The sequence below is a fragment of the Nanorana parkeri genome, unplaced genomic scaffold, assembly GCF_000935625.1.
Source record: "Nanorana parkeri isolate BGI_ZX_2015 unplaced genomic scaffold, ASM93562v1 scaffold1027, whole genome shotgun sequence".
Lineage (NCBI taxonomy): Eukaryota > Metazoa > Chordata > Amphibia > Anura > Dicroglossidae > Nanorana > Nanorana parkeri.
This window is the reverse complement of record NW_017307295.1, coordinates 276,536-301,428: the sequence shown is the minus strand read 5'-3', so window position 1 is coordinate 301,428 and position 24,893 is coordinate 276,536. Positions and strand designations below refer to the sequence as shown.

The 24,893-nt window shown below is 43.8% G+C and overlaps 2 protein-coding genes across 6 annotated transcripts in view; both read right to left on the bottom strand.

Moving 5' to 3' along the window:
• Positions 1–13,108, bottom strand: part of TCEA1 (transcription elongation factor A1) — a 21,842-nt gene extending 8,734 nt beyond the window's left edge. Inside the window, exons 1-6 of one of the 2 annotated variants that reach the window (XM_018567287.1) lie at positions 12,837–13,108; positions 10,276–10,338; positions 4,982–5,087; positions 3,229–3,316; positions 1,880–2,028; positions 487–543 (exon numbers count right to left, since the gene is read on the bottom strand). In XM_018567287.1, coding sequence (XP_018422789.1) covers positions 487–543; positions 1,880–2,028; positions 3,229–3,316; positions 4,982–5,087; positions 10,276–10,338; positions 12,837–12,911 — 538 coding nt within the window. In that variant the 5' untranslated portion in view covers positions 12,912–13,108. The remainder of the gene's footprint in view (positions 1–486; positions 544–1,879; positions 2,029–3,228; positions 3,317–4,981; positions 5,088–10,275; positions 10,339–12,836) is intronic. The other variant, XM_018567288.1, reaches the window with a different exon arrangement.
• A 10,229-nt stretch (positions 13,109–23,337) lies between these two features.
• Positions 23,338–24,893, bottom strand: part of LYPLA1 (lysophospholipase I) — a 26,137-nt gene continuing 24,581 nt past the window's right edge. For 2 of the 4 annotated variants that reach the window (XM_018567289.1, XM_018567292.1), the window contains one exon: positions 23,345–23,943. In XM_018567289.1, the coding sequence (XP_018422791.1) occupies positions 23,893–23,943 (51 nt within the window). In that variant the 3' untranslated portion in view covers positions 23,345–23,892. Of the gene's footprint in view, positions 23,944–24,893 lie in introns of all 4 variants that reach the window. The other 2 variants (XM_018567291.1, XM_018567290.1) reach the window with 2 other exon arrangements.

The following is a 24,893-nucleotide window of genomic DNA, read 5'->3' as shown; positions in this document are numbered from 1 at the left end:
ATATATTTATGGTACTTTTTTCATTATATAGTAAAAAAAAAAAAAATAACCCCCCCGTGGGGTCACAAAAGAAACCTCTATCTGTCCCCAAAAATGTTTAACATATATTGCAAGGCTATAGTCCGGTCATGCTGACTGGTGAGACACCGCCAAATTTTTCAAGATAGAGAGATATAGATATATATATATATAAAATCTATCCTACTAATCAAGAACAATCTTCATAGTGCCTTCTCAGGAACGTTTTCAGCCACCCTTCATCAGAATGGATGACCAAATCCCCCCCTTCTCCCTTATGGAGAGCTACGACTGTCTATGGGGCATCCTGTGAGTAGTCACAACTGTATGGGTCACGCTTGGAGCAATAACTGGAGAATTGGTTGAATATCTAGCAAGAAAAAAAAAATACACACACAACTAGGTCATGTCTTCAGGCCAACTCGTTACAATAAATTCATCCACAAATCTTGTAATAAAAAAGGATATATTCTTCAATCTGAGCCCCAAGCTCCTCGTCATCTGCACCAATTGTAATGTAATCATCTACAGGGAAAAAAAAAAACCATAAAAGGCAGATGGTTATAGAACAAATACAGACAGGATACTTTGAGCACATCATACCGATTACTCTCAATTACCATATAATACAACATTTTATTAGCTGATCCTCAAACATGTTCTATTGAAAAGGTTTTTTCTAGACCGGTTAACAAGTGTAACTGGGCAGCTTGCCTGCTTACCCGGAACAAAAGACAGACACATCTGAATGACAATAATGCCAGTCACAGAATCAAAGAGAACCCGTCAGCACTATGCATAAAGCCCTTTTCACTGTGAACTATGTAACCGGACAAAAATAATGACGATTTCAAGAAAATAAACCAATAAAATTTCCTTTTGATATATTTAGAAGTGAGGACTTCTCTACAAGACCCCATTCTCATCTGTGCGTGAAGGTGTGTGTGTTTTCAGGCACGTGGTCTCACTTTCTAAGACATGCGGTCGTGACTTTCAATGTGCCCTGGCTGCAATATGGGGGGGGGGGGGGATTTACTAAAACTGCAGCAGACTGAGGAATCTGGAACAGCTATGCATGGCAACCAACCAGCTTCTAGCTTTCATTTTCAAACCTCAACTGAACAAGCTGAAGAGAAACTTTATCGGTTACCATGCACAGCTGCTTCAGATTCTGCCTGCTCCAGTTTTAGTAAATCCCCCCATTGCGTTTGGGTGCAGCATGTGGTTTGCCGTGACAGTGATTGCTGTGTGTGGGGCTGCCCTGAACTAAATGGGCTGCCCTCTTTATGATGCACAAAAATGTGCATACATGCGTGTGCACGGTCGCATCCACACAAGGGTGAACAGGGGCTAAGAGTTAAACCGCATACTACCTCATTCCGAGGTAAGCAGCTTTCCAGTCTTATGAAGAAGGAAAGTTATAGAAAGGCTTAAATACTCTGCAGTTTGATCAGCACATTTTCTGTCCTTTTCCCTGAAAACATGGCTATTAAAACCTTTCATTGCATAGATACACCTAGTCAATAGGCTTCTGCACTTTTACACTGTAGGACAATGCTAAACAATTGCATGCCCTCTAGTGGCAATAAAGCGACATTACCTGGAGAAAAACAAGCAAGTAAAAATAAAAATGTCAAAAAGCAGAACCATTTATAAAAACCGAAAAATATTTCCATACTGCCTGACCAGATTCCTAGAGAACAAAATATGAAACCAGATGTCACTATAGGCATGATTCTATTTGGTGAAGAATGTTATTTCCCGGCATTGTTATCAGTGTGCCCTTTTAAAGTATTCAGATGTTTGTGATCTACACATAATGAACATATAGTCAATAGTGTGAAAATGTATTTAAACTCACCTCCTGTTTTCAGAGCTGCAGACAGTAGTTCTCTGCATTTAATTCTAACGGGGTCGGATGTACTAGGGGCTCGTGGATAAGAGGTAATTAAGTTTTCAGATGATGCGGCACAATCTTCCTTCCGAAAGCTGGAATTACTGCTTGAACTGCTGGGAGCGGGAAAGAGAGGCGTGTAAAGCAGAACGGCCTGAAAAACAGTATACGGCCCTGAACCAAACCATAACACCCCAGGTTTTTTTTAGTATTATGTTAATGTAATGGATATGTGCAATTTACTAGCAGAGTCATAAGCTTTCAGTGCTGTGGAAATATTCAGCTCCACTAAGCCAGGGCTGGACAAAGCCCAGGAGCCAGGTAGCCAATTCCAACACTGCTGGATATAACCAGGCAGTGTAGGGGCCAAGCAAGTATCAAATGTAATAAAGAATTTCCAATCTTATGGAGAAGATTAGGAGAACCCATAACAACGTAACGTAACATCGTAACTATTAATACTGAACCTTGTGTATCACTTGGCTGTAGATCCTCCAATCATCTCTGAATTGGTGCGGACACTGTCCTTCCTTCTGGAGGGGGGATACTTTGGTTCCTCGTAGTCCCTGTGTGTGTTGTAAAGTAGCCACCGCTCCAAGCTTACTCCCATGATAGACTACATTCTCAATACAAATTAGTAAACTAAACATGAGATTGTAGGCAATCAGGGGAGCGAGCTTGGAGTGGTGACTACTTTACAACACACACAGGGGCCATGGGGAACAAAAGTAGCCCCCCTCTGGAAGAAAGGACAGTGTCAGCCTGAATTCAGAGATGATTTGAGGATCTACAGCTGAGAGGTACACAAATAAGATACATTTTCGTTAATAGTTAAGGTACTTGAATGAAGAGTTTAGTGTCACTTTAAATGAGAGGGCCAGGGCAAATCTCTTAAATGCAACTCCACTGTTGGAAGAAAAAACAAATCGTTTCCATGTCATTTATATGTTTTAAGGATACTGGCAAACTTGTTGTATATTAGAGATATTCAAGATGTTTTTGAAGGACATTTTCACCATTAGCTTATGAGAAGAATGCCCCATACACTGACCACATTAAGAGACAAACTGAGCAGAGTACCACTTTCCAGTGGACTGCTCCGTTTTATGATCTACATTTATAGCAACCAAAGTACACTTACTGCAAAACACAGGCAGCACCACTTTGTAGGGCGATTCACCAAGACCCAGTAATGCAAACAGACCCCAAAACTACCATCTCTACTGTGTACAAGTGGGCAGCGACCTTGTAATACTACAATCGGGATAGAACTAGAAGTAGTAAAGCTACACAATAACAAATAAAAGCAAAAATACCTTTCTTCCCTGGGCTCTGGGCTGTTCTGTGCAGGAGGCGGCTGCTCTTTCTTTTTTTCCTCTTGATCTTTGTCACCTGAAGGACCATCTTAAAAAAAAAGGAAAATTTAGCCTAAACATGACAGCCTTACTGATGTAAAAGGACAGAAAAGTCAATAAGATACTTCTATGAAACTGTCACAGGAAATTGCAGGCAAGGCTTGGACCTAAAAAGACAGAAGATTCTGGAACCAGGATCCAATTAAAAAGGCCCGCAGGTTTCCGCAGAGGCCAAGAGTGTAAAGGCCGAAAGTGCAATTGCACCGCCCTTTCATTTTTTACCTGATACTATCCCTGAGGAAGAAGTAAATGGAATTACCTATCCTTCTAGTCTGGCATTACCTACCCCTCTGGAGCAAAGAAGGTTGGAAACAGACCCTGGCAGCTAATTAAAACTGTTGTGCATCTCTCAATACGTTTTGAAAATCCCCTCACACGATTACTATGATGCCCCCTCTCCAAAAAGGAAAGAGAATTAATAGAACATCAAATTTGTAAGTTGACTGCAGAGTCTTGAAGGTTTTCTATAGAAACATTTCCATTGTATCCTGAGCACATATGCAGATCGGGAGTTGTGACTTTACTGGCTATATGCCTGCAGTGGTTCAGTGATGGAGCACAGAGGTCAGCACTAGCAACATACATGGTCTTAGTACAGGTTTCCTTTTAAAAAAAAAAAGAAGAAGAACTGCTAAAGCTATTCAAAAGTCAAATAGAAACTGACATCATAAAACGTAACTAAAGATGGAATTTCACATGGAAAAAAAACAAAACAATTTTATGAAAAAAAAAACACACAGAAACTTGCCATTCATTGAGTATCTGTGCGTCTAACAGTCAGGAATATGTGAAGAAATTCTAACCAGAGATTCATGTGGTCAATTAAGTGTTTTATCTGCCAAAGGATTTCCATTTCTATTAAGCAATTCCTGTAATCCTCTCAGCAGGCTATACTAGATCGAAGTAACAAAGGGTGATCAATGACTTGTCTCAGGGCCTTGTCACATCATCAAGAGTGCGTTCGGCCTCTGGAACGCAACCCGGCCGGCTCAGTTTTTCTGGGGGCGGGAGGGGGCGTGGCGGTGCATTGAACTCAATGACAGAGGCAGAACGCACTCCTGATCGTGTGACAGGGCCCTCAGCCTGCGACTAGACAGTGCAGGAGTCATGTACTATACCCTTCTGTAAGCATCCTTACAATGTTAAACAGACTGCACTGTGTAGTCACCCCACTTACAGACTAAAGCTGGCCATAGACCTATAGATTATCTGCAGATGTTCTATGGTCAAATGGAAAAAGTGCAACAGATTCCTCCATCTACGCTAAACACATGTCAAAATGTATGGTAACGTGCAAATAACCGCACAGTCAGTTCATAAAAGGGGATTATAAAGTGAATAAAATCCAGTGCTCTGGTTCAACACACACCTAGTGCATAATTTGGGGGGAGGGCGAGGCACGTGGACCACCTGTTTAGGCCGCGCTAAAGGCACTGATTGTCTACAATCCAGTGTTGTACAAAAATTTGTATTAGTGAGAGTGGGCCCTTATCTCAATATTGTGCAGTGCCAAAGCATTTGATGACAAGTGTAAGAAATGATTACTAAAAAACAAATGAGCCCAGTACATAACTTCTCATTTTAAACATATTCCTCATGACCAGAAGAAGTGTCTGTTGTTACAAACAGCTGGAAGAAGGCAAACCACCGTTACCTAGAAGTTTTTTCCAGGACTTAATGAGCGATTTGGCTAGAGAGGTCACGTCATCATCTGAGCTTTGTTTGCGGATGGCGTTCACTGACATTCCGATCCGTGTGGACTGGGCAAAAAAAACAAAAAAAAATGAGTCAGTTACTGTATCAGCACATACAAGAATTACACCAATGACAATGGAGAAAAACAGGTTTTCATGCACAATCACTATTTGTAAATTTATGCCAACTGGAAAAAATACAACATTATTATTAGACAGGATTTATAGAGCGCCTACAGTTTGCTCAGCACTTTACATCATATGGGGATACAGTACTATAACAATTAGGGCTGCGGAAATTAGCGCGTAGTAATCCCTCGATTAATCGTTAATTCTTTTGATCGGTACTCACCTCTCCGCCGGCTTCCGGGGTCTTCCGTCGGAGATCCGGTGACGTCACGGACATCGACGTCACGGGACTCATCCCCCCTTCCTCAAGTGGCTCTGTCGGCTAACGAAGGGAAGGGGGGAGGAGTCCGGTGACATCGTTGTCCATGACGGCTAACGCAGGGAAGGAGGGAGGAGTCTCGTGACGTCGATGTCCGTGACATCACCGGACTCCTCCCCCCCTTCCCTTTGTTACCTGATGGAATCACTTGGGCCGGTGAGTCTCATGGTTCATGATTGCATCGAATGTGTGGACACAATGTCTACAAGCTAAAATATCATGTAAAATCTGCGCTTATGGAACAATGGGAGATATGAGTAACCAATACTAAAGCTGCTGCACTAAAGACACTGAGGCCAAAAGATTTATATAATGAATGTGCAGTGCTAAGTGTGCTTTTTTTAGGTAATGTGAATGAGCATTTATAATAAATGAACGAGAGATTTATTATAACGCTACCTGCACAGTCCTGGTGAGAGGCAGCCTTCACAGGCTACAGCAATGGTGAGAGCCCTGTGGAGACACTAGAGAGCCCTGTGGAGACACTTGGAGAGCCCTGGTTTAACCAGGGCTCTGTGGGGTCTCAACAGCTGTCTGTGGGGTCTAACAAAGTTTGTTAGAGCCCTGGTTAGACCTCACAGAGCCCTGCTACCCTGGCGAGACCCCCTCAGAGCCCTGGCGAGACCCCACAAAGCCATGGTGACACCCTACGGAGCCCTGGTGCTGGTGAGACCCTACAGAGCCCGGGTTTAACCAGGGCAGTGTGGGATCTCACCAGGGCTCTGGAGGGGTCTAACCAGGCTGGCGAGGCCCCCACATAGCTCTGGTGACACCCTACAGAGCCCTGGTTAAAGCAGGGCTTTGTAGGGTCTCACCAGGGCTCTGTGGGGTTTAACCAGGACTAGTGAGACCCCACTGAACCCTACTTTAACCAAAAATTTCGATTAATCGAACAGGAAAATTTTAATCATTACCAGCCATAATAACAATACAATACAAAAGGATTAGAAGGACCCTGTTTGTGAGAGCTTACAATCTACAAGGAGGGTCAAGTGATACAGAAGGTAATAACCGAGGGATGAGCTGATTGAAGGGGTAGATGTACAGTTTTGAGGTGGGATAGGCTTCCCTGAAGAGGTGAGTTTTCAGAGATTGCCTAAAGGCTGACAGATTAGGAGATAGCTGGATAGGTTGTATTAGCGAGTTCCAGAGGATCGGAGAGGTTCTGGAGAAGTCCTGGAGGTATCTAGAAAGCAGAAGCTCTTGGGAGGAGTAGAGGGGATGGTTTGGGTGATAGAGCATGCACTTAGGCGCATGCTACCATGGGGAATGATGACTATACTGGGCACATGTTTAGTGCATCCAATACCCTCTATGGCAGCAGCCAGATCATGTGCTGTTGTGAATGGACTGCAGAGTATGTTGGGACCAGCACTTTTGTACACTGATGATGCAGTGACGATTTTTTTTAAATTATTAGCTGCAATAAGGTTGGCTTGAACAAGGTGGAAGACAGTTCAAAACTGCAATAAGACCTAAAGTAGAAATAAAGTATTTTTTTTTTGCATATATTTGCTGCTAGTAAGAAGTAGATATATGCCCCAACATTAAAAATAAGAAAGTTGGCAAATACCAACTAACTTACCTGTCAACGCCGCTTGCTCCCGCTGCAGAAGTTCCAGCTCCAGAAACGCTGTGAAGGAGCAAGTGTGGGCAGGTGCATGTGCAGTACAGATCGTCGGAGGGGAGAGGAGGGGAGAACCGCTGACACTAAATGGACGCAGCCAGGAGTGCGCATGCCGGACAGACTCTGCACGACCTGAGGAGTCTGCTCTGGATCAGAGACCGGAACCAGCGCTGGAAGGACTTTGGAAAACGAGTGGAAGGAAGAAGCTGTTCGGATCAAGAGGCATCACATAAGGTAAGTCCTTAAAGCAATATGGGGGGAATTCTAGCTTTAATGCTTACAGAATATATAAAATACTTCTTGGTAAGTTCTGCACCATAGACAGAAAAAGATTCCTACATACAAAAAAGAACTGACAGAGAAGTCATTGCAGCTAGAAAGAGAAATGAAAGTGAAACATTTAATGCTAGCAGACATCCAAGTTTCACATGTTCATTATTTACTAGAAACTGAACAGAAAAAAAACAAACATACAACTGATCCTCTCTAAGCCTCCATATGAAAGGAAACCTGTTAGAATGAAAACAATACACAACGTGAAAAGGTCATTCAAGAGCCTGAAAATTCACAACCTAATCTTCGCTATTTGTAAGGCTGCCCGTTGACGGCAGAGATTTATGTTCTACCATATCCCTTACGTCAGTAGGAAAGGGTTAAAGACCCTGTAATAAATAAATTATATATATATATATATATTTTCCAGAAATGCACTCTGCTCAATGTGTTGTGTCAGGCTTTTTTGGAGTCGAGTTGCAACGCAATTTGACTCGTTCCAGGTGGGCTGAAAATGGTGGCATGTGCTGCAAGAAGTGCAACATGCAGTACTTTTTTTCAGCGCCCCACAGTACAACTGCACCAGACCACACGGTGACATTCCAATAAAGTTCTAACAAAACAAAGTTTAAACAGTCCAAAGCATTGCAATTAGTGCATCTGCACTGTGCCTGGCACACCAGCAGCCTTGTAGTGTAACGCAGCTGCTGTTGTGAATGGGCCCCTAAGGACCACATTACCGCACACACGTTAACAAGTGTACTGTTGTTGCTTCGATTTTTGGAAGTGCCATTCAGAATGAATATCACCAAAGTGCACTAATGTGTGCATGCTACAGTAGTACAAGACAGCATTTGTACTGGATAAAATTGGGAAGGATTAAAACCCGTGATTTTTATTTTTTTGGTGTGTATTTGGAAAGACTGTCCTTCACTTCCTGTTTTTCTGACAACAAAATCTGAGAGAAAATCTGTTCAAAGAAAGATCTTTTCCCATGCACAGCTATCACTACAAATGTAGAAAAGTATCACTACAAAATCCTGCAAAATGTTGCACACAAGAAAACAATGAGAAATTTTAAGAGCTCTGATATCCCCCCCCCGCCCCCCCCCAAAAAAAACCTATATTTTTTTATTATATCCAAAAATCGAAAAAAATCACAGGTCACACATTAAAAAGAGAGTTTGCCAACCTGAACAGAATCTAAGGGAGAGATACATAATTAATGTATCACTTAACAAATATACCCAAATACAAATGGATATGAGCAAACTACTCCCCCCCATCTAAATTTGCTTTCCCATTTCAGAAAGCAACTATATATTAGGAAGAGGGCGTCAGGGTAATGGTTAGAAATACACAATATCCCACTTCACAAAAATATGAAATGTAGGTATGAAAAGCATCATGATTGATTATCCAGATTCCTCAATCCCATATATGAAAGTGTCTCAAATCCCGATGCACAGAACAGACTGTTGTCCAACAAGTGGTAACCCAACTCAGCTACAACAAGTGCAGATACATAGGCTCCTTTTTTTTTCTTTCAAACAGTTCATATACAAGCAGCTATAGCAGGTCCACAATGGAAGGCCAATGGATCTCTCCACAACTGCAGAACCTTGGAAATAAAGATGTAGTCAAAGACCAGGTCCAAGTCACCATGTCAACCTCCAATAGAATACATTGGTGCAAAACTGAAATAATACACGGCCCGGCCAAAAAATAAAACAAGTAACACACTCTAATATTTAGTTGGACTGCCCTAGAGTTGGCCAAACACTATGTGAATTTCATCAAGAACCGCCCGAAATTCGCAGAGTAGGTGCAGCTGTTGGCGCCCTTTCAGCCGGCATCCCTCAAATCTTCATAGGATGAGAACCGGCAGTCAATGAGCTACTGGCTCTGTTTTGGTATTCTGACAGCGGCTGGTGCATTGAAGACAGCGGGAGATTCCTCGATCAATGCTCACAAACGTTGAGGGAGGAATCGGTTAGATTTTCTTTATTCAGCCCACAGGTTGAACGATCAAAATAATACAACATACGGGCAGCTTTAGCCTTATTACAGCAAGGCATCACTTCATAACCTTATGCAATGTCACAACATTCCAGAGTTGCACTTATTTTTCTCCAAGATCTTGTAGTAATGACGGGAGAGTTGGACCATGGCGTAAAGTCTTCTCCTGCACATCCCAAAGATTCTCATTAGGGTTAAGATCCGGACTCTGCGGTGGCCAATCCATGTGTAATAATGATGTCTCATGCTCCCTAAACCACTCTTTCACAATATGACCTTAATGAATCCCGGCATTGTCATCTTGGAATATGCCCAATGTGTCATCAGGGAAGAAAAAATCCATTGATGGAAAAACCTGGCCATTCAGGTAGGCAGCTGATCTCATTTTTTGGGGACAAAAAACATTGCTGAGCCTAGACCTATTATCCAATGGAAGGCTCTGACCTATTTGCTTAGCTAAATATAGGTGGTGACTTTTTTGGCCATGCCTATTTGGTCCACCATTCCACTGAAGTCTAGAGTAAGTCTGCTACATTATATGCAGTGTCACCTTAGGGGGATGGATCCAGAAACATGGATGTTGATTCTTACCATAACCACAGGTATAAGTTGGTAAAGAAAAGCAATGCCTACTTGGCACAAGCCAAATCCGCCCCCACACAGCTATTATCACAACAGGTGACCCCATCGGAAGATTGTGTTACTATTCCTGATCCTGTGACACCTGTAAAACATTGTTGGACCTTGCAACACTTTCTGGGGGTTGCAAGGAGTTGGTTTCCCCACTGCAGCCTATGGAGTTCAACAGTAACAGCTACATATTTACAGCACAACATTATCTAGATTTATTTCAGAATTGAAATGTAGGAACAGCGCCATGGACCTACCTGAAGAAGCTCCAGAGTCATGGGGAGGATTTTAAGTTCCTTTAATAAATCTAAAGCCCCAGCCTGCAAAAAAAAAGCAGAAACATAATAAAACAAACTTGCAGAGCATCATGCGGAAGGCAAACAACCTAACAATGCAGATCCATCAAAGGCACTCCCATTGGATTTAAAATAACCTATTAGTGATTAAAGGAGAACTATGGGGTCAGGGCTTTTCCCCATAGTTCTCCTTAGGGTAACAGGAGGACACAAACTAGCGTCCTCCCGTCACCCTAGGCTCAGTATACCGCGAGCTACAGCTCGCGGTATACTGAGCTGCTGCTCGCGGTATACTGAGACGCCGCAGCTGAAGCGGATCCTGACAATTGTGCCGGGATCCGCCCAGCTGCGTGAGTGACAGTTGGCTCTGCCTATCTAGAAGGCAGAGCCAGCTGTACCCGCCCCTCCCCCGTCCGTTCCGCCAGTCAGCGCTGGCGGATCGGAGCGGGGAATCCAGCCCCTCCCCTGTCACGGCAGAGACCTGTGACAGGATCGAGAGGTGAGCCAACGCCGGTATATGTTCGCTCACCTCCCGATCTACTGAGCCGACCTGTGACAGTCTCATTGTCACAGGTCGGCTAGAACTATGAGGTGAGTGAAAAGCACTCGCCTCATAGTTCTCCTTTAAGATTTGTTTAAAGCAAACCTGTACTGTGTCCCATAAGGCACTGCAGTCATTACTCCCAGAGGCATGCTGGGATTTATAGTTAAAGTGCAGCTGAAGGGCTAGAGTTGCCCACCCCTGGGGTAAAATAACAGGAAGGGTATGGAGCACCTTCCACTCTCCCCTGTACATCCAAAGAAGCAAAACCTAGTACGTCCTTGACAGAGACACGCCTGACTCTCTCCCCTGCTTGCGAGTATCCCGCCAACTCCTGCCCAGTATACCCCTGGAGAATAATGGGGCGAGTATCCCACCACACTCCTGCCCAGTATACCCCTGGAGAATAATGGGGCGAGTATCCCACCACACTCCTGCCCAGTATACCCCTGGAGAATAATGGGGCGAGTATCCCACCACACTCCTGCCCAGTATACCCCTGGAGAATAATGGGGCGAGTATCCCACCACACTCCTGCCCAGTATACCCCTGGAGAATAATGGGGCGAGTATCCCACCACACTCCTGCCCAGTATACCCCTGGAGAATAATGGGGCGAGTATCCCACCACACTCCTGCCCAGTATACCCCTGGAGAATAATGGGGCGAGTATCCCACCACACTCCTGCCCAGTATACCCCTGGAGAATAATGGGGCGAGTATCCCACCACACTCCTGCCCAGTATACCCCTGGAGAATAATGGGGCGAGTATCCCACCACACTCCTGCCCAGTATACCCCTGGAGAATAATGGGGTGAGTATCCCACCACACTCCTGCCCAGTATACCCCTAGAGAATAATGGGGTGAGCATCCCGCCAACTCCTGCCCAGTGTACCCCTGGAGAATAATGGGGTGAGTATCCCACCACACTCCTGCCCAGTATACCCCTGGAGAATAATGGGGCGAGTATCCCACCACACTCCTGCCCAGTATACCCCTGGAGAATAATGGGGTGAGTATCCAGCCGCACACTTGCCCAGTATACCCCTGGAGAATAATGGGGTGAGTATCCAGCCGCACACTTGCCCAGTATACCCCTGGAGAATAATGGGGTGAGTATCCAGCCGCACACTTGCCCAGTGTACCCCTTGAGAGTAATCCAAAAAATAGACTGCCACCAGCACGATGTTTGAATGTCAATAAAGGTGCTTTTGCATACAAGCGTGCAACCCTGAATGCACAGTGGGGGGAATTTACCAAAACTGGAGCAGACAGAATCTGGAGCAGCTGCCCATGGCAACCAATCAGCTACTCTCCTCAATTTAGCTTTGAAAATGAAAGAGAGAAGCTGATTGGTGCTTCTGTCTGCTCCATTGTTGATAAATTCCCCTCACTGGGTTGTGCACTCATACGTATGCACGTGTTTATGGAAGTCCAGCATATACCCTATACAGCCATTCATTTCAATGGGTGGCTATAAGCAGTCTCTGTGGCTCCCTGGCAGTGGACATACACCAGAACCTATGCTATATAGCTACTGGCAGCCATGTGAATGAGCCCTGAGGGGGTGGGCCAGATAAAGTGACACATGGGGCGGTGATAACAGGGCAATGTCATATAACAATGTTGACATTTCACTTTTGGGTGCCTTTTCACTGGCATACAAGGAAGGATGTGATTGGTGGATATAGTATCCGTATTCTAATACAGCTGCGGTGGGCTACAGTTAATATACTGCGCCCGTCCCATAGCAACCAATCACCAAGCAGTTACCATTGATCCACTCGCTCTAGGCTGTGCAAAAACGACTTTTAATTTGTTGTTAGAATTAGCTAGCCCGGCTTTGTACGCTGTGATTCCTGAGCGAAAAACATTCCACATGTCCACGGGGGGAGAATAGTAATAAAAGGTGTGTGCTAAAACGGCGCAAGAGGCCTGTACCACCTCTTCACCCCTTCGTGCACAGCGTGCTGGACTCACTGTGTTCTTCTTCTGAACCATCCGCTCCATCTTCTTCGCGATACGTATAATCTCTTCCCCGCCTGACGCGCTCATCTCTGCACTACGTCTGACAATACACAATAGCACGAAGAAGCCGGCACAACAACAACACTCGAGGTAACGGCGATTTCCCGCTTAACGCGTCCTTCCCTTAACACAGCCGGAAGCCTGGCACGACAGCCCCAAACGGCGAAGTCGCAAGTATGTTATCGTTGTAGAAGATGACCGGCCCCTTCCGGGGAGGCACTGCGTACGCTCTGATCCTAGTTCCGCCCATAGTACGATACGATGGGGATTGCTGGCGCCACCTGTGGTTAGATGTGGGTAGTGCACACGGTGTTAGGCGCACAGCACTGCTCGATGTATTTCTGCTTTTGCAGTCAGATTTGGGGAACCACCTTCCCCCACACTATATGAGTGTCATGTGTTCCCATTCATACAGCATTCCGAAATATTTTTTAACCATCTGAGTACTGGCATGTGAAACCCTGACTGTGACCCCTTTTTGGAAAGCAGGAGCCCCAAAGTGATCAGATTTTTGGTACAATTCTTTGAAAATGAAGACACATGCCAGTATTGAGGGGGATAAAACATGGAGCTTGGCACTAGAAACATAACATGTACAGGGGGAGGTGGAGGTGAAAGGGTTAATATACAAATCACCTACAGTAGGAGGATGGAGATGAAGGGGTTAATAGGCAGGTCAAGCGATAGAATGGATCTGACATATACAGGAGAGGATAAATACGTACACTGTACGTCGTCAGTCACGAAGGGGTTAAATGTGACAAACTTTATTATTCTTTGCTGCTGCAGCTTGTTTTCACTAGGAAGTAATGAATGGATGGCTTATTCACTCATTGCTTCCTTTAGTCTCCCCTGCCTCTGTTGTAAGAGGAAAGGGAGGGCTTGGCAATGTAAACATTGTCATGTGATCGAGGTGATAACCAATCACAGAGATCGCATGGCACAGAGGTCTGATCGCTCTGTGCCTGAAGTCTAATGAGAGCGGGAGCAGCACATTCTACCTGCACATACAATCGGGAACAGGAGGATGTTCAGGTACTTCTACAGAACAATGGGTCAGAGGACCAGCCGTATATGTATAGCAGCCTTTCTCAACCAGGGTGCCATGGCATCCTAGCACATATCCAAAAGGAAAGTAAGTTGTTCTACCACCTCTCCCAGGTAATGACACAGAACTGCAAAGCTCGGCGGGGTCTCTGCTTCACCCAAAGCAAGTACAGGTCACTCCACGGTGCCGTTCCTTTCATTCCCATGGCACCTTAGGGTGCCTAGAAATTTTCACACAGCATCATGACTCTGATGTGAAAGAGAGGGACTCTGATGTGAAGGGGCTTCTAATTTCAAGAGGGTTTCCTAGTGCGAAACAGGGGGACTCTGATGTGAAGGGGGGTTTCTGATTTAAAGAGGGTCTCCTAGTGTGAGGGGGGGGGGCTTCTGATGGGAGGGGGGGCTTTTGATTTGGGTCGCCTAGTGTGAAAGAGGGGACTCTGATGTGAAGGGGGGTTTCTGATTTGAAGAGGGTCTCCTAGTGTGATAGAGGGGACTCTGATGTGAAAGAGGGGGTTTCAGATTTGAAGAGGGTCGCCTAGTGTGAAAGAGGGGACTCTGATGTGAAGGGGGGTTTCTGATTTGAAGAGGGTCTCCTAGTGTGATAGAGGGGACTCTGATGTGAAAGAGGGGGTTTCAGATTTGAAGAGGGTCGCCTAGTGTGAAAGAGGGGACTCTGATGTGAAGGGGGGTTTCTGATTTGAAGAGGGTCTCCTAGTGTGATAGAGGGGACTCTGATGTGAAAGAGGGGGTTTCAGATTTGAAGAGGGTCGCCTAGTGTGAAAGAGGGGACTCTGATGTGAAGGGGGGTTTCTGATTTGAAGAGGGTCTCCTAGTGTGATAGAGGGGACTCTGATGTGAAAGAGGGGGTTTCAGATTTGAAGAGGGTCGCCTAGTGTGAAAGAGGGGACTCTGATGTGAAGGGGGGTTTCTGATTTGAAGAGGGTCTCCTAGTGTGATAGAGGGGACTCTGATGTGAAAGAGGGGGTTTCAGATTTGAAGAGGGTCGCCTAGTGTGAGAGAGGGGACTCTGATGTGAAAGAGGGCGACTCTGATGTGAAGGGGGGGCTTCTGATTTGAAGAGGGTCTCCCAGTGTGAGAGGGGGACTCTGATGTGAAGGGGAGCTTCTGATTTGAAGAGGGTCTCCTAGTGTGAGAGGGGGGGCTCTGATGTGAAAGAGGGGGACTCTGATGTGAAGGGGAGGCTTCTGATTTGAAGAGGGGATCCCAGTGTAAGAGGGGGACTCTGATGTGAAGGGGGGGTTTCAGATTTGAAGAGGGTCGCCTAGTGTGAGAGAGGGGACTCTGATGTGAAAGAGGGCGACTCTGATGTGAAGGGGGGGCTTCTGATTTGAAGAGGGTCTCCCAGTGTGAGAGGGGGACTCTGATGTGAAGGGGAGCTTCTGATTTGAAGAGGGTCTCCTAGTGTGAGAGGGGGGGCTCTGATGTGAAAGAGGGGGACTCTGATGTGAAGGGGAGGCTTCTGATTTGAAGAGGGGATCCCAGTGTAAGAGGGGGACTCTGATGTGAAGGGGGGGTTTCAGATTTGAAGAGGGTCGCCTAGTGTGAGAGAGGGGACTCTGATGTGAAAGAGGGCGACTCTGATGTGAAGGGGGGGCTTCTGATTTGAAGAGGGTCTCCCAGTGTGAGAGGGGGACTCTGATGTGAAGGGGAGCTTCTGATTTGAAGAGGGTCTCCTTGTGTGAGAGGGGGGCTCATATGTGAGAGGAGGGGGCTCCTGATGTAAAGGGGGACTCTTATGTGAAAGGTGGCACTCTGTGTTCTTGCATGGGGTCCCCCCTTAAAATTCATGCCAGATCCCTATCTGGGATAAAGGTCTGGTATGGGAAGGACTCCACGTCATTTTTTAAATTTTAGGCAGGGGCGTCTCAAGATGTAGTTTACTTGTAAAAGGTGCCATGACTGAATAAGTGTGAGAAATGCTGATGTATGGTGTCTGGTCCACAGGTGGTTCATATGTTTTACTTTCTTTGGATTATACATAGGACACTACAAGCAGCTTCTATTGCTTAGAATAGATGGCAGTGTGCAGATAGCAGAAGACTGAGACTACAATCACACGTTATGCAGTGACATGCGTTTTTCTGTACATGAACAACGCCAGTCATCATCAGGGCACATAAACAATTGTTTTCTGTGTGCCTCGCTCATACCACAACATTGGGGTGATGTGTGGTATAGAAAATTGCAGACATCAGCATTTTTCCATAGCGCACTGAATTGCACCACCACAGGTTGAATGATGCTGGTCATCAAACTGAGGACATCCTGAAAAAGGTAATGTGAGGGAATCTCTGTATTGAAGGGGAACATTGCAACAAAAGCTGATTTTGTTATTTTATCTTTTAAAAGAGAACTAAAGCCAAACCTTTCTTTGGCCTCTTTTGGGTCAATGAAATACATTTACTAATGTCCTCCTGTGACCCAAAGCCAGCATCTAGTGGGCTACTACCCTATATACTGGCAGTGCAGAGCCACGCTACAGCCAGAAAAGATTCTAACAATAGTCGGGATCCATCCCACTGACTGATTGACAGCTGGCTCTGCCTATGTAGAGCCAGACCCAGCTGTGCCCTCCTCCTCCCGTGTGTTCCTCCAATGCGCGCTGGAGGAACAGAGAAGGGAAGCAGGAATCCCTGCGGGGGGTAGTGACTGACAGTCACCGCTCTCTGCAGGGAGAAAACAGAAAGCTGAGTGCTCAGCGGTATGTGATCGTTCAGCTCTCGCGTATCACCTGCAATGTCACATGCCGGCTCTAAGAATTGGGAAGAGTACATTATACTCCCAATACTTCTCCTTTCATTGACTATTCTTTTATCTTTCATTTTTTTCATCTGGAGGTCTGTTTTGTGTTAAAGTTTATCTAAACCCAAGAACAAAGCAGCACTGCCACAAGAAGATAGGAGGTGTGTTAGGACTACTGGTCATGCCTGATGAAGGGACCCCAAGTGGCCCTGAAACGCTGCGATGTGACAAGATGTGTGTGCATCAATAAATTGATCACTTCTTGAAGATTGAACCATGGTATGCTGGTGACATAGTTTAGTACTGGAATCTGAAGTGGCGCCATCCGAGGTCACTATAGCACCCACCCGCAAGGGACATACCAGTAAGGAATGCGGTAGGGCTCTCCTCCATTAGGACTACAGGTGAAGTCCCCCTTCTCATCTCCAGAACATAAGGAGGAGAAGTTCAGTTGTCCACAAAGAAAATATTCACGTACCTTAACTATTAACAAAAATGTATCTTATGTGTGTGTCACTCAGCTGTAAACCCTTAAATCATCTCTGAGTTCATACCGACACTGTCCTTCCTTCTGGAGGGTGGCTACTTTTGTTGGTCCCTGTGTGTGCTGTAAAGTAGCCACCGCTCTGAGCTCACTCCTGTGATGGACTACAATCTCATGTTTAGTTTACCAATTTGTTTTGGGATTGTAGTCCATCTATGGTTATTTTAGCTGCCAACAAAAAGAAAGTAATTAATTTACCCAAAGTTTTAGACAGTCCTGGAATCGGGCGATTCAGCAACACATATTGGTGATCCTCACCCCAGTAACACTAAATATTAGCGCAAAAAGCCAGTTCCAAAAGGGTCTCAATCTAGAGCATTCCCACCATATGTGATACATCATGCTCAGGTGAGCAAATCCCCGAAAACAATGAGAAACCTCTGGGTATATTCTCGCTAATCTGGCAGGAACCATATACCACCTAGATAAAACCTTATAATTAGCTTCTATTAGTGAAATATTTAGTAAACCCGATGACACACGGGAGGATCATTGATGCCAGACATCCAGTGGAATATCCGTTTCCAGGTCCTGTTCCCAAGCTAACATATAGGGTAAATTTACTTTCAAAGTCTACCAAGAGGAATAGAGCAGCGAGACTGCCCCCCACCACTGGCCCCCAGCTCCAAGACACCAATCTTCGTAGGTTGTTTTAAAGGGAGACATCACGTTAGGTATTTTCAAAGAACCTAAAAAGTGTACCAATTGTCTATAGTGAAAGTATTCAGAGGATGGCGTGTGCAAAACCCTTCCGACAGTAGGTCAAAATAAGTGGCTTACGACCTTTAAAAAATTTGTGCTATGTGGTACAGGCATTTGTCTTGCCACCAATGGAACACTCCAGGAGAGGTTCCATTAGGATCCAATCTGGTGTGTATCCATGGTTATACACAGAGGAGAGCTGAGCCATCCGCGCTTGCTTATAGTATTGCAAGAGATTGGGAACACCCAAAACCCCTGTACGTTTGGAACGATGCGGTACAGTGTGAGATTCTGGGATGTTTTCCATGCCAAACAAATTTAATAATTAAGGATTGGAATTTCAAAAGGTCTGGCTTATGTATAGCTATGGGTAGGGCGCAAAAGTAATATAGGATCTTGGGGAGCAACATCATTTTGAGTGCATGAATGCGACCCCAGCCATGACAAATTACAGGAGTGCCATCGGGACATATCCTCCTGGAGTTGGTGAAACAGGGGTATATAATTTTTCTTATATAGTTTTAAAAAAAACAGGTGTAAGTTTAATCCCTAGATATTGCAAAGCCTCCGTGGACCAGGTAAAATCAAAATGTTCTGACAACCGAGACCACAATTCCTGGGGAATATTGATATTAAGAGCCAATGATTTGGATGCATTGACCTGCAATCCAGATACCCCAGCAAATTGATGCGATTTCAAATTGCGATTGCCAGTAGCAGGCTGGTTATTACACCCTCTCACTGCCTGCTGTCAAGCGGCAGAGGGCCTGAAAGAAAACCATTCCTTCCTGATTGACAGGCTGGTGCAATAGCCAGCCTGCTAGTGCAATTTTAAATAGCCAATAGCAGGTTCGCTATTGCTACCAGCCACAGCCTGCTGTGTTTATATTTAGCTGACTCAGCAGGCAGCCGTCATTTCCCCAGATAAAGCTATTAAATTGGAAAGGTGGCACTAAGAATCTAATAGACCCCTAGTGTCACCTTACAGAGAACCTGTCATCTCCAATGTGCTATCAAAGATGAGGCTCGTGAGCCCCCAATGTGATAGCAATAGTTAATTTAAAAATACAAAAAAAAAAGTAAAGTCCCCAGCACACATACAGACGGAAACATAAGTCGAGTGCACCTACGTATTAAAAAAAAAAACATGCCAGCAATGTACACTGAGTACACATGAAGCAGTCATATGCAGTGGTTATATATGAACACAGAAACTTATGTTTTGTGTTAGCTTTCCTCTTCATCTCCTCATGGAAATAGCTGTCTCTGTGTAAAATTACAACCAAGTTTTCTGTAAACTCTCCGAACCCCCATTCATTACTATTTATAGTGGCACGCACCCACCCACACAGAGTGTATTGTGTGTAAAGGCAGAGCTGGTGTTTAGTGATGGTGTTGCACAGAATCACAGGGAGGGTGGAGAGCGGTTTACAGCCTGCTTTACAATTTGACCCCAGTTGAGTGTGTAGGCTTCAGGCCTATTAAAAAAAACAAAACAAAACAAAAAAAACACCTCATAAAAAAAGAAAGCTGGCAATGCGAGTCATGAAAATGTGCATACATACATCACTGCACCCCTACATTAGCATTTATTGTGGGAATCACGTACAAAAAGGTGGAAATGGACATTAAATTGAATGTGCCATTTTTTTTTTCACCTGCAAAATCCTTCTGTGTACAATTGACTGACATTTTAAGGCTTTAAAACACACAGCAAAATAAGAGACAAGCAATATTGCTGTAGGACTAGTTTTATTCTTTGACAAATCATAAAAAAAGCCATAAGAGTAAACCAGTTCACATATTAGATAAAAAGTTGATCATTTAGATGTATTCTTTATTAAAACAGAATCTTAATGTACCAGTAATAAAAGAAGTATTATTATTCTTTACACAGGTTTGGAGTTTAGCATTTGCATCAAATGTACCTCATCATAATGAATTGTCAGTCTTCCTCTAGAGAGAATACTCATACAAAAAGACATTTTCTATCATAAATTACTAAACACCATTCTGATAGGGAACATACAGCACAAGCACAGTCTCCATTCACATTGAAAAACAAAAACACAAAATCAATCTGAAATTTGAAACACCTAATATTAAAAAATATATGGCTTACATAGGAAATTTCCCCGACTTGAAATATATCGAATATAGCTGCAACCAGTGTATCAACGCCAGTTCTCACAACTGACAGCAAGGCATTTTATTCCATTCCCTCCAGCAGCTCAGACATGATATTTAAAAGGGCAATTCCACTTTCCCAGGTGAATTTAGGAAAATGGAATTGCCTCCTCCAATCTGGCCCCCTTCGCTATACTTACCTTTGGCCAACGCTCCTTCCCCTCCACCAGTGCCCGTATACTATCTGTACCCCATACTGCCATGTAAAGCAGCCCTGTGCTCTGCATTTTGAATTTCCCTCCCAAATGCTGAGCACTCATTGGTCAGCGCGGCCACCTGACCATGAGAAGCACTTCTTGCTCTTGGTCAATGAGTGCTCACCATTTGCAGGCGAAATTCATAATGCAGAGCTGCACTACACGTCAGTATGGGGTACGGATAGTACACCAGCAACGGAGGAGGGGAAGGAGCATTCGCCCAAAGGCAAGTATTGGGGGGGTGTCTAGATTGGACAGGTAATTCTATCACCTGGGAAAGTGGAATTACCCTTTATTACTATTCTCTAATGTTGTCCATGCACTTGACAGTGAGTTTTCCATAGCAATCTGCCACCCAGTTTAATTTGTCTTTCAAGCAATCAAACCTGCAGTGGACATCAATCAAAACCACTGCAGTACTAGGTCAAATGTATTTTCAATCGGTTTCCACTTCTAGGTTAATCACCAGGAGCTCAAAAGTGGTTATAAAATGAAACTGGTAGGCATATTGCTGCTCCAAAGCTGCCAGTTTGTGGGCCACCATTACACACATGACCTATTCATACAGCTCCTACCTGATGGTGAGAAAAACATGCACTGGCTAGTCGGCCTCGAGAACTGAAGTTGAGCCGCTAGCCCTGATCTTACGAAATGCTTGTGGCTTTACCGTTTAAACCCAAAACCAGCCCCACTGTGGTTATATAGTCAGGTAAAAGTTGCCCATAGAATTATTAGAAAGCTCTAATGCAGTTAATCATAGTCAAGCTCATTTTTTTTTAATACAGGAAAAAACGACTGATGCTAAACAAATGGTAATGCAACGTGGCTATGACTACAATTTGTCTGGCGCAGCCAAGCAGAGCTTTGTTTTAGCTGCCATTCACACCTGAGCTTTTTGTCACGTGTTTCCTGACAATGCTCAACATAAAGAATCCCATTATTTTTGTTAGTGCCCATTCACACTCTAGCATTGTGTCACCTGTACCTTGAATGGGAACATGAGCTTCTTTTGGGGTGCATTTTAGGCTCTATAGACTTCGATAGGAGTTCCTAAAAAGCTTGAAACACCACATGCTTTCAAGCAATTTTGCACCCAACCATTGTCTTTTCCTTCTCCTAGCAATTTGTTTTCCATTCAAAACCATTCAAGTCTGAAAAATCACTTGAAAACTGCCGAATGCTCAGACTCAAGGGGGAATGAGTGGTAATAAGTGCTCAGAAAAAGGGAGGTGCACCCAATGTCATCAAAACAAGAGCCTTAGAAAATCAGTTCCAAAGAACTTCAAAAAGTAGATTATTCTTAAAGCTTTTAGTCCAATAACTTTAGACTCCATTCACGCCAGCTGATGCACAAATCGGCCAGCCGCGCCGATTTTGGCAGATAACACTTTTTTGTCCTTCTTTTTAGAACTTTGTAATTAAATGTCTTGTGACATTTCAATATTCTATGGGCACAGCATGGTGCGAGGTGGTTGTATTACGTCGCACCCCGATATGCTGAAAAAAGTACTGCATGCGCTGAATGACTTGTGCTCATTCATGACAAAGCAAATTGCCCTGTCTTGCATTGGAGCTGTGCTGGAAAAAATGGCCAGCGCTGCCCCAACGCATCTGGTGTGAATAGGCCATTTCCTATCTCTCATCCAACTGCTGCTACGGCCATCTAATAATGGCAGGTAACCAAACACTGATTTGTAATCCAGTTTCTTTATTTTTCTACACAAATGTACTTCAACTCTTATTCTGAGATTCAGGTCCAGCACTACAGTACCTAAAAATGATGTGCGCTAAATGGTATAACGCATCATAACTACTTGACTGTGATTAACATATGCAGAGCAAGAACGTTTTATTTAATACAGTGTTTGTCTAGGTCAGTGGGGCTAAATTCCAGTCCTCAATGTCTACTACTAATGCATTTTCACCACCAAAAGGTAGGTTCCCTCTTAAATAAAGCTCACCACTGAGCACCAATGTTCTGGCTGATACATCAACCGACCTACTGCATAGCTTACAATAGTTTTTATTTATGGTCATGAGTCTAGCACATACACATCTTTGAATCAACTACACACTATGTATTCAACATAATTATAAAGGTTAGAGAACAATCCACCTCAAAAAAGGAGAAAAAAAAAAAACACAAAAGAAAAAACAAACAACCTTTTATCCATTAGGATAGTCATTTGGACAAGTGGGACATAAAACTAATGAATAGTCAATCCATTGCAATGCGTTAGTTTAGCAATGTATTCAATTCTGGGCAAATCGGTCCTCCCTACTAGCAAAGGTAATACAGCTCAACCTGGACACAAATCAAGACATCCAGCTCGTGGTCCTGGAGCATCTGAAGTACACATCACTTGTACATTCAGAAGTCTCTCAAATACCATATCTGTGGTAGATTTATCTCAGTTTTACCAAGCTAAAAGTTTCCTGATCATTCTTGGGAAAGATGTGCGCCAACATTCTCCAGTTACAAGCTATAGAAAAGTAAAAGGCTGCCTATGGCCAGTCCCTGCAACCTCTGTTGTACTTCACTTCTCATTTACCTCGGCTTATTAAAAGCTGCAGGTATCCAAAGAAGGGTAAGGTGGTTCTCGGTCTCGTGGCAGCACATAAAGTTCTAAGTGACTGATAAGGATTAGTTCCCACCAGAAAACTGCATCACAACTGCGTGCGTCTGCGCAGTGCGATCTGTTTTGGCGCGTTTTTTGTATGCGTTCCGTTTTGATGCGTTTCGGTGCAGTTAGATGCAGCTAAAAATAGGACAAGCAGTACTTTTTCTGACTGCATCTGAACGGACTGCAACGGTGTGAATACAGCACGAGAAAGCCCATAGGAAAGCATTGTGATGTATTTTGGCTGTAGCAGTGAAACTGAACGGACTACATCACAACTGCATCTGGTCCTTAGTATTCCAATTATGACACTGTAAGATGATTTACTAACATTCCAGCTGATAATGAAAGAACCTGTGGCCTAAGACGGAAATTATGGGCACATATATACCTGTTATGCTATTAAACCGCAGCCAACATTCTGCCTACCAAAGAACAGCTGAAGGATCCCAATAACCTTTAAGTCTAGTTGTGATGACAGAAATACGGACTTTTCCCATACATTTTAAACCTTTTTATGTAACTTTATTGTAGAAATGTACAACAGGTTAGAAAAGCTGAACAAGAATGTACTGCATTTTTAATGCACAACATGAACACAGAACTGGAAACAAAAACTAGGAGGTTTGTGTTATACTATACGCACGTATAGACCGACCATCTGTCAACAGTATTCAAAGTCCTCCGCTTCTACCTCATGAAATAGCCCTCACAATGCTATAAATAATATAGCAAATCAGTCAACTATACTTTTCTAACGTGGTCTTTTATTTCCTATGTTTGACCAAAATAAATCAGTAAATCCTTGGTAACCATGTTGATTATCCCAACCCTAATGACTGCATCGTATCTGAATAACTAGAAGGTTCCTTACTGAAGGAATTTAAGGAGGAGCATAGTGACTGTTGCTGGTGCATATTCAAAAAGGCATAATGAAGTGTCGGTTAACTTGGGGGTATCTGCTTCTCAATGAATTGCTTGATATCAGACATTTCCTGAAATAGAAAATACATTTAACATACAGGGGACAAACTGTTCAAATGCTATTGGCCAACACATTTTTTTATTTTTTTCAAATTAGGCCTTTTTGTCCTTTTTTTGTTTCGTATGGCAAAACTGTATTTTCTTAGTAAAAGTTCCCTATGATAATTTATGACATCTGCTCAAACAAATTTGTATACTACATCAGTCATATGCCTCCATCATAAAAATGTCCTACCTATGATCTTGATTGCTGTTCATAATTTATTGCAGGGTCTTTTTTTAGAATGCCTCATCACCTAACTATATCACAACAGCTATATTATTCAGTTGTACCACCCTCATGTCACCCAGCATTTAGGATACAGAATCCTTTCTTTGCCAGCACTCTCCAGGACGACCAAGGGATCCCCCAGAATTGCATATTTTTGCTCCATTTTATCATGTTTACTTAAGCGCAGGGGTAGGCAACAGTCATGCATGTGGCCGTCTGACAGCCACACACATATATGACTGTTGCCTACCCCTGCACTAAAGTCTTGAAATGCCTCATGGGACTGCCACAACAGCTGGAGTGCTGACGTTTCCTACCCCAGCTTTCGTGCTTTGCAGATTTTCTTTAGAATTACCATATTCTCCATCAGTGAGTGTGGGCACCAATTTAAAGTGAACAAGAAGTGTTCACCCACTGGATAAACAGTGTTCTATCTGGTCCTGCTGTTAAATCCAGGAGTAAAGAGGTACATGTTCCCATAACACAGGGCAGAGCTAAGGTTTACTGTTCTACTTGTTACAAAGGTTTAAGTTATTGGTCAGACAGAAAATACTATAATGCAAACATAGAACAATGATGTGTATTTCACTTATGCAGTAAAAATCTGAGAAAACACCTGAATATATATATTTGTTATGTGCTCCCATTCACAAAGCATATCTAAAAAGATATTATAATTATATATATATA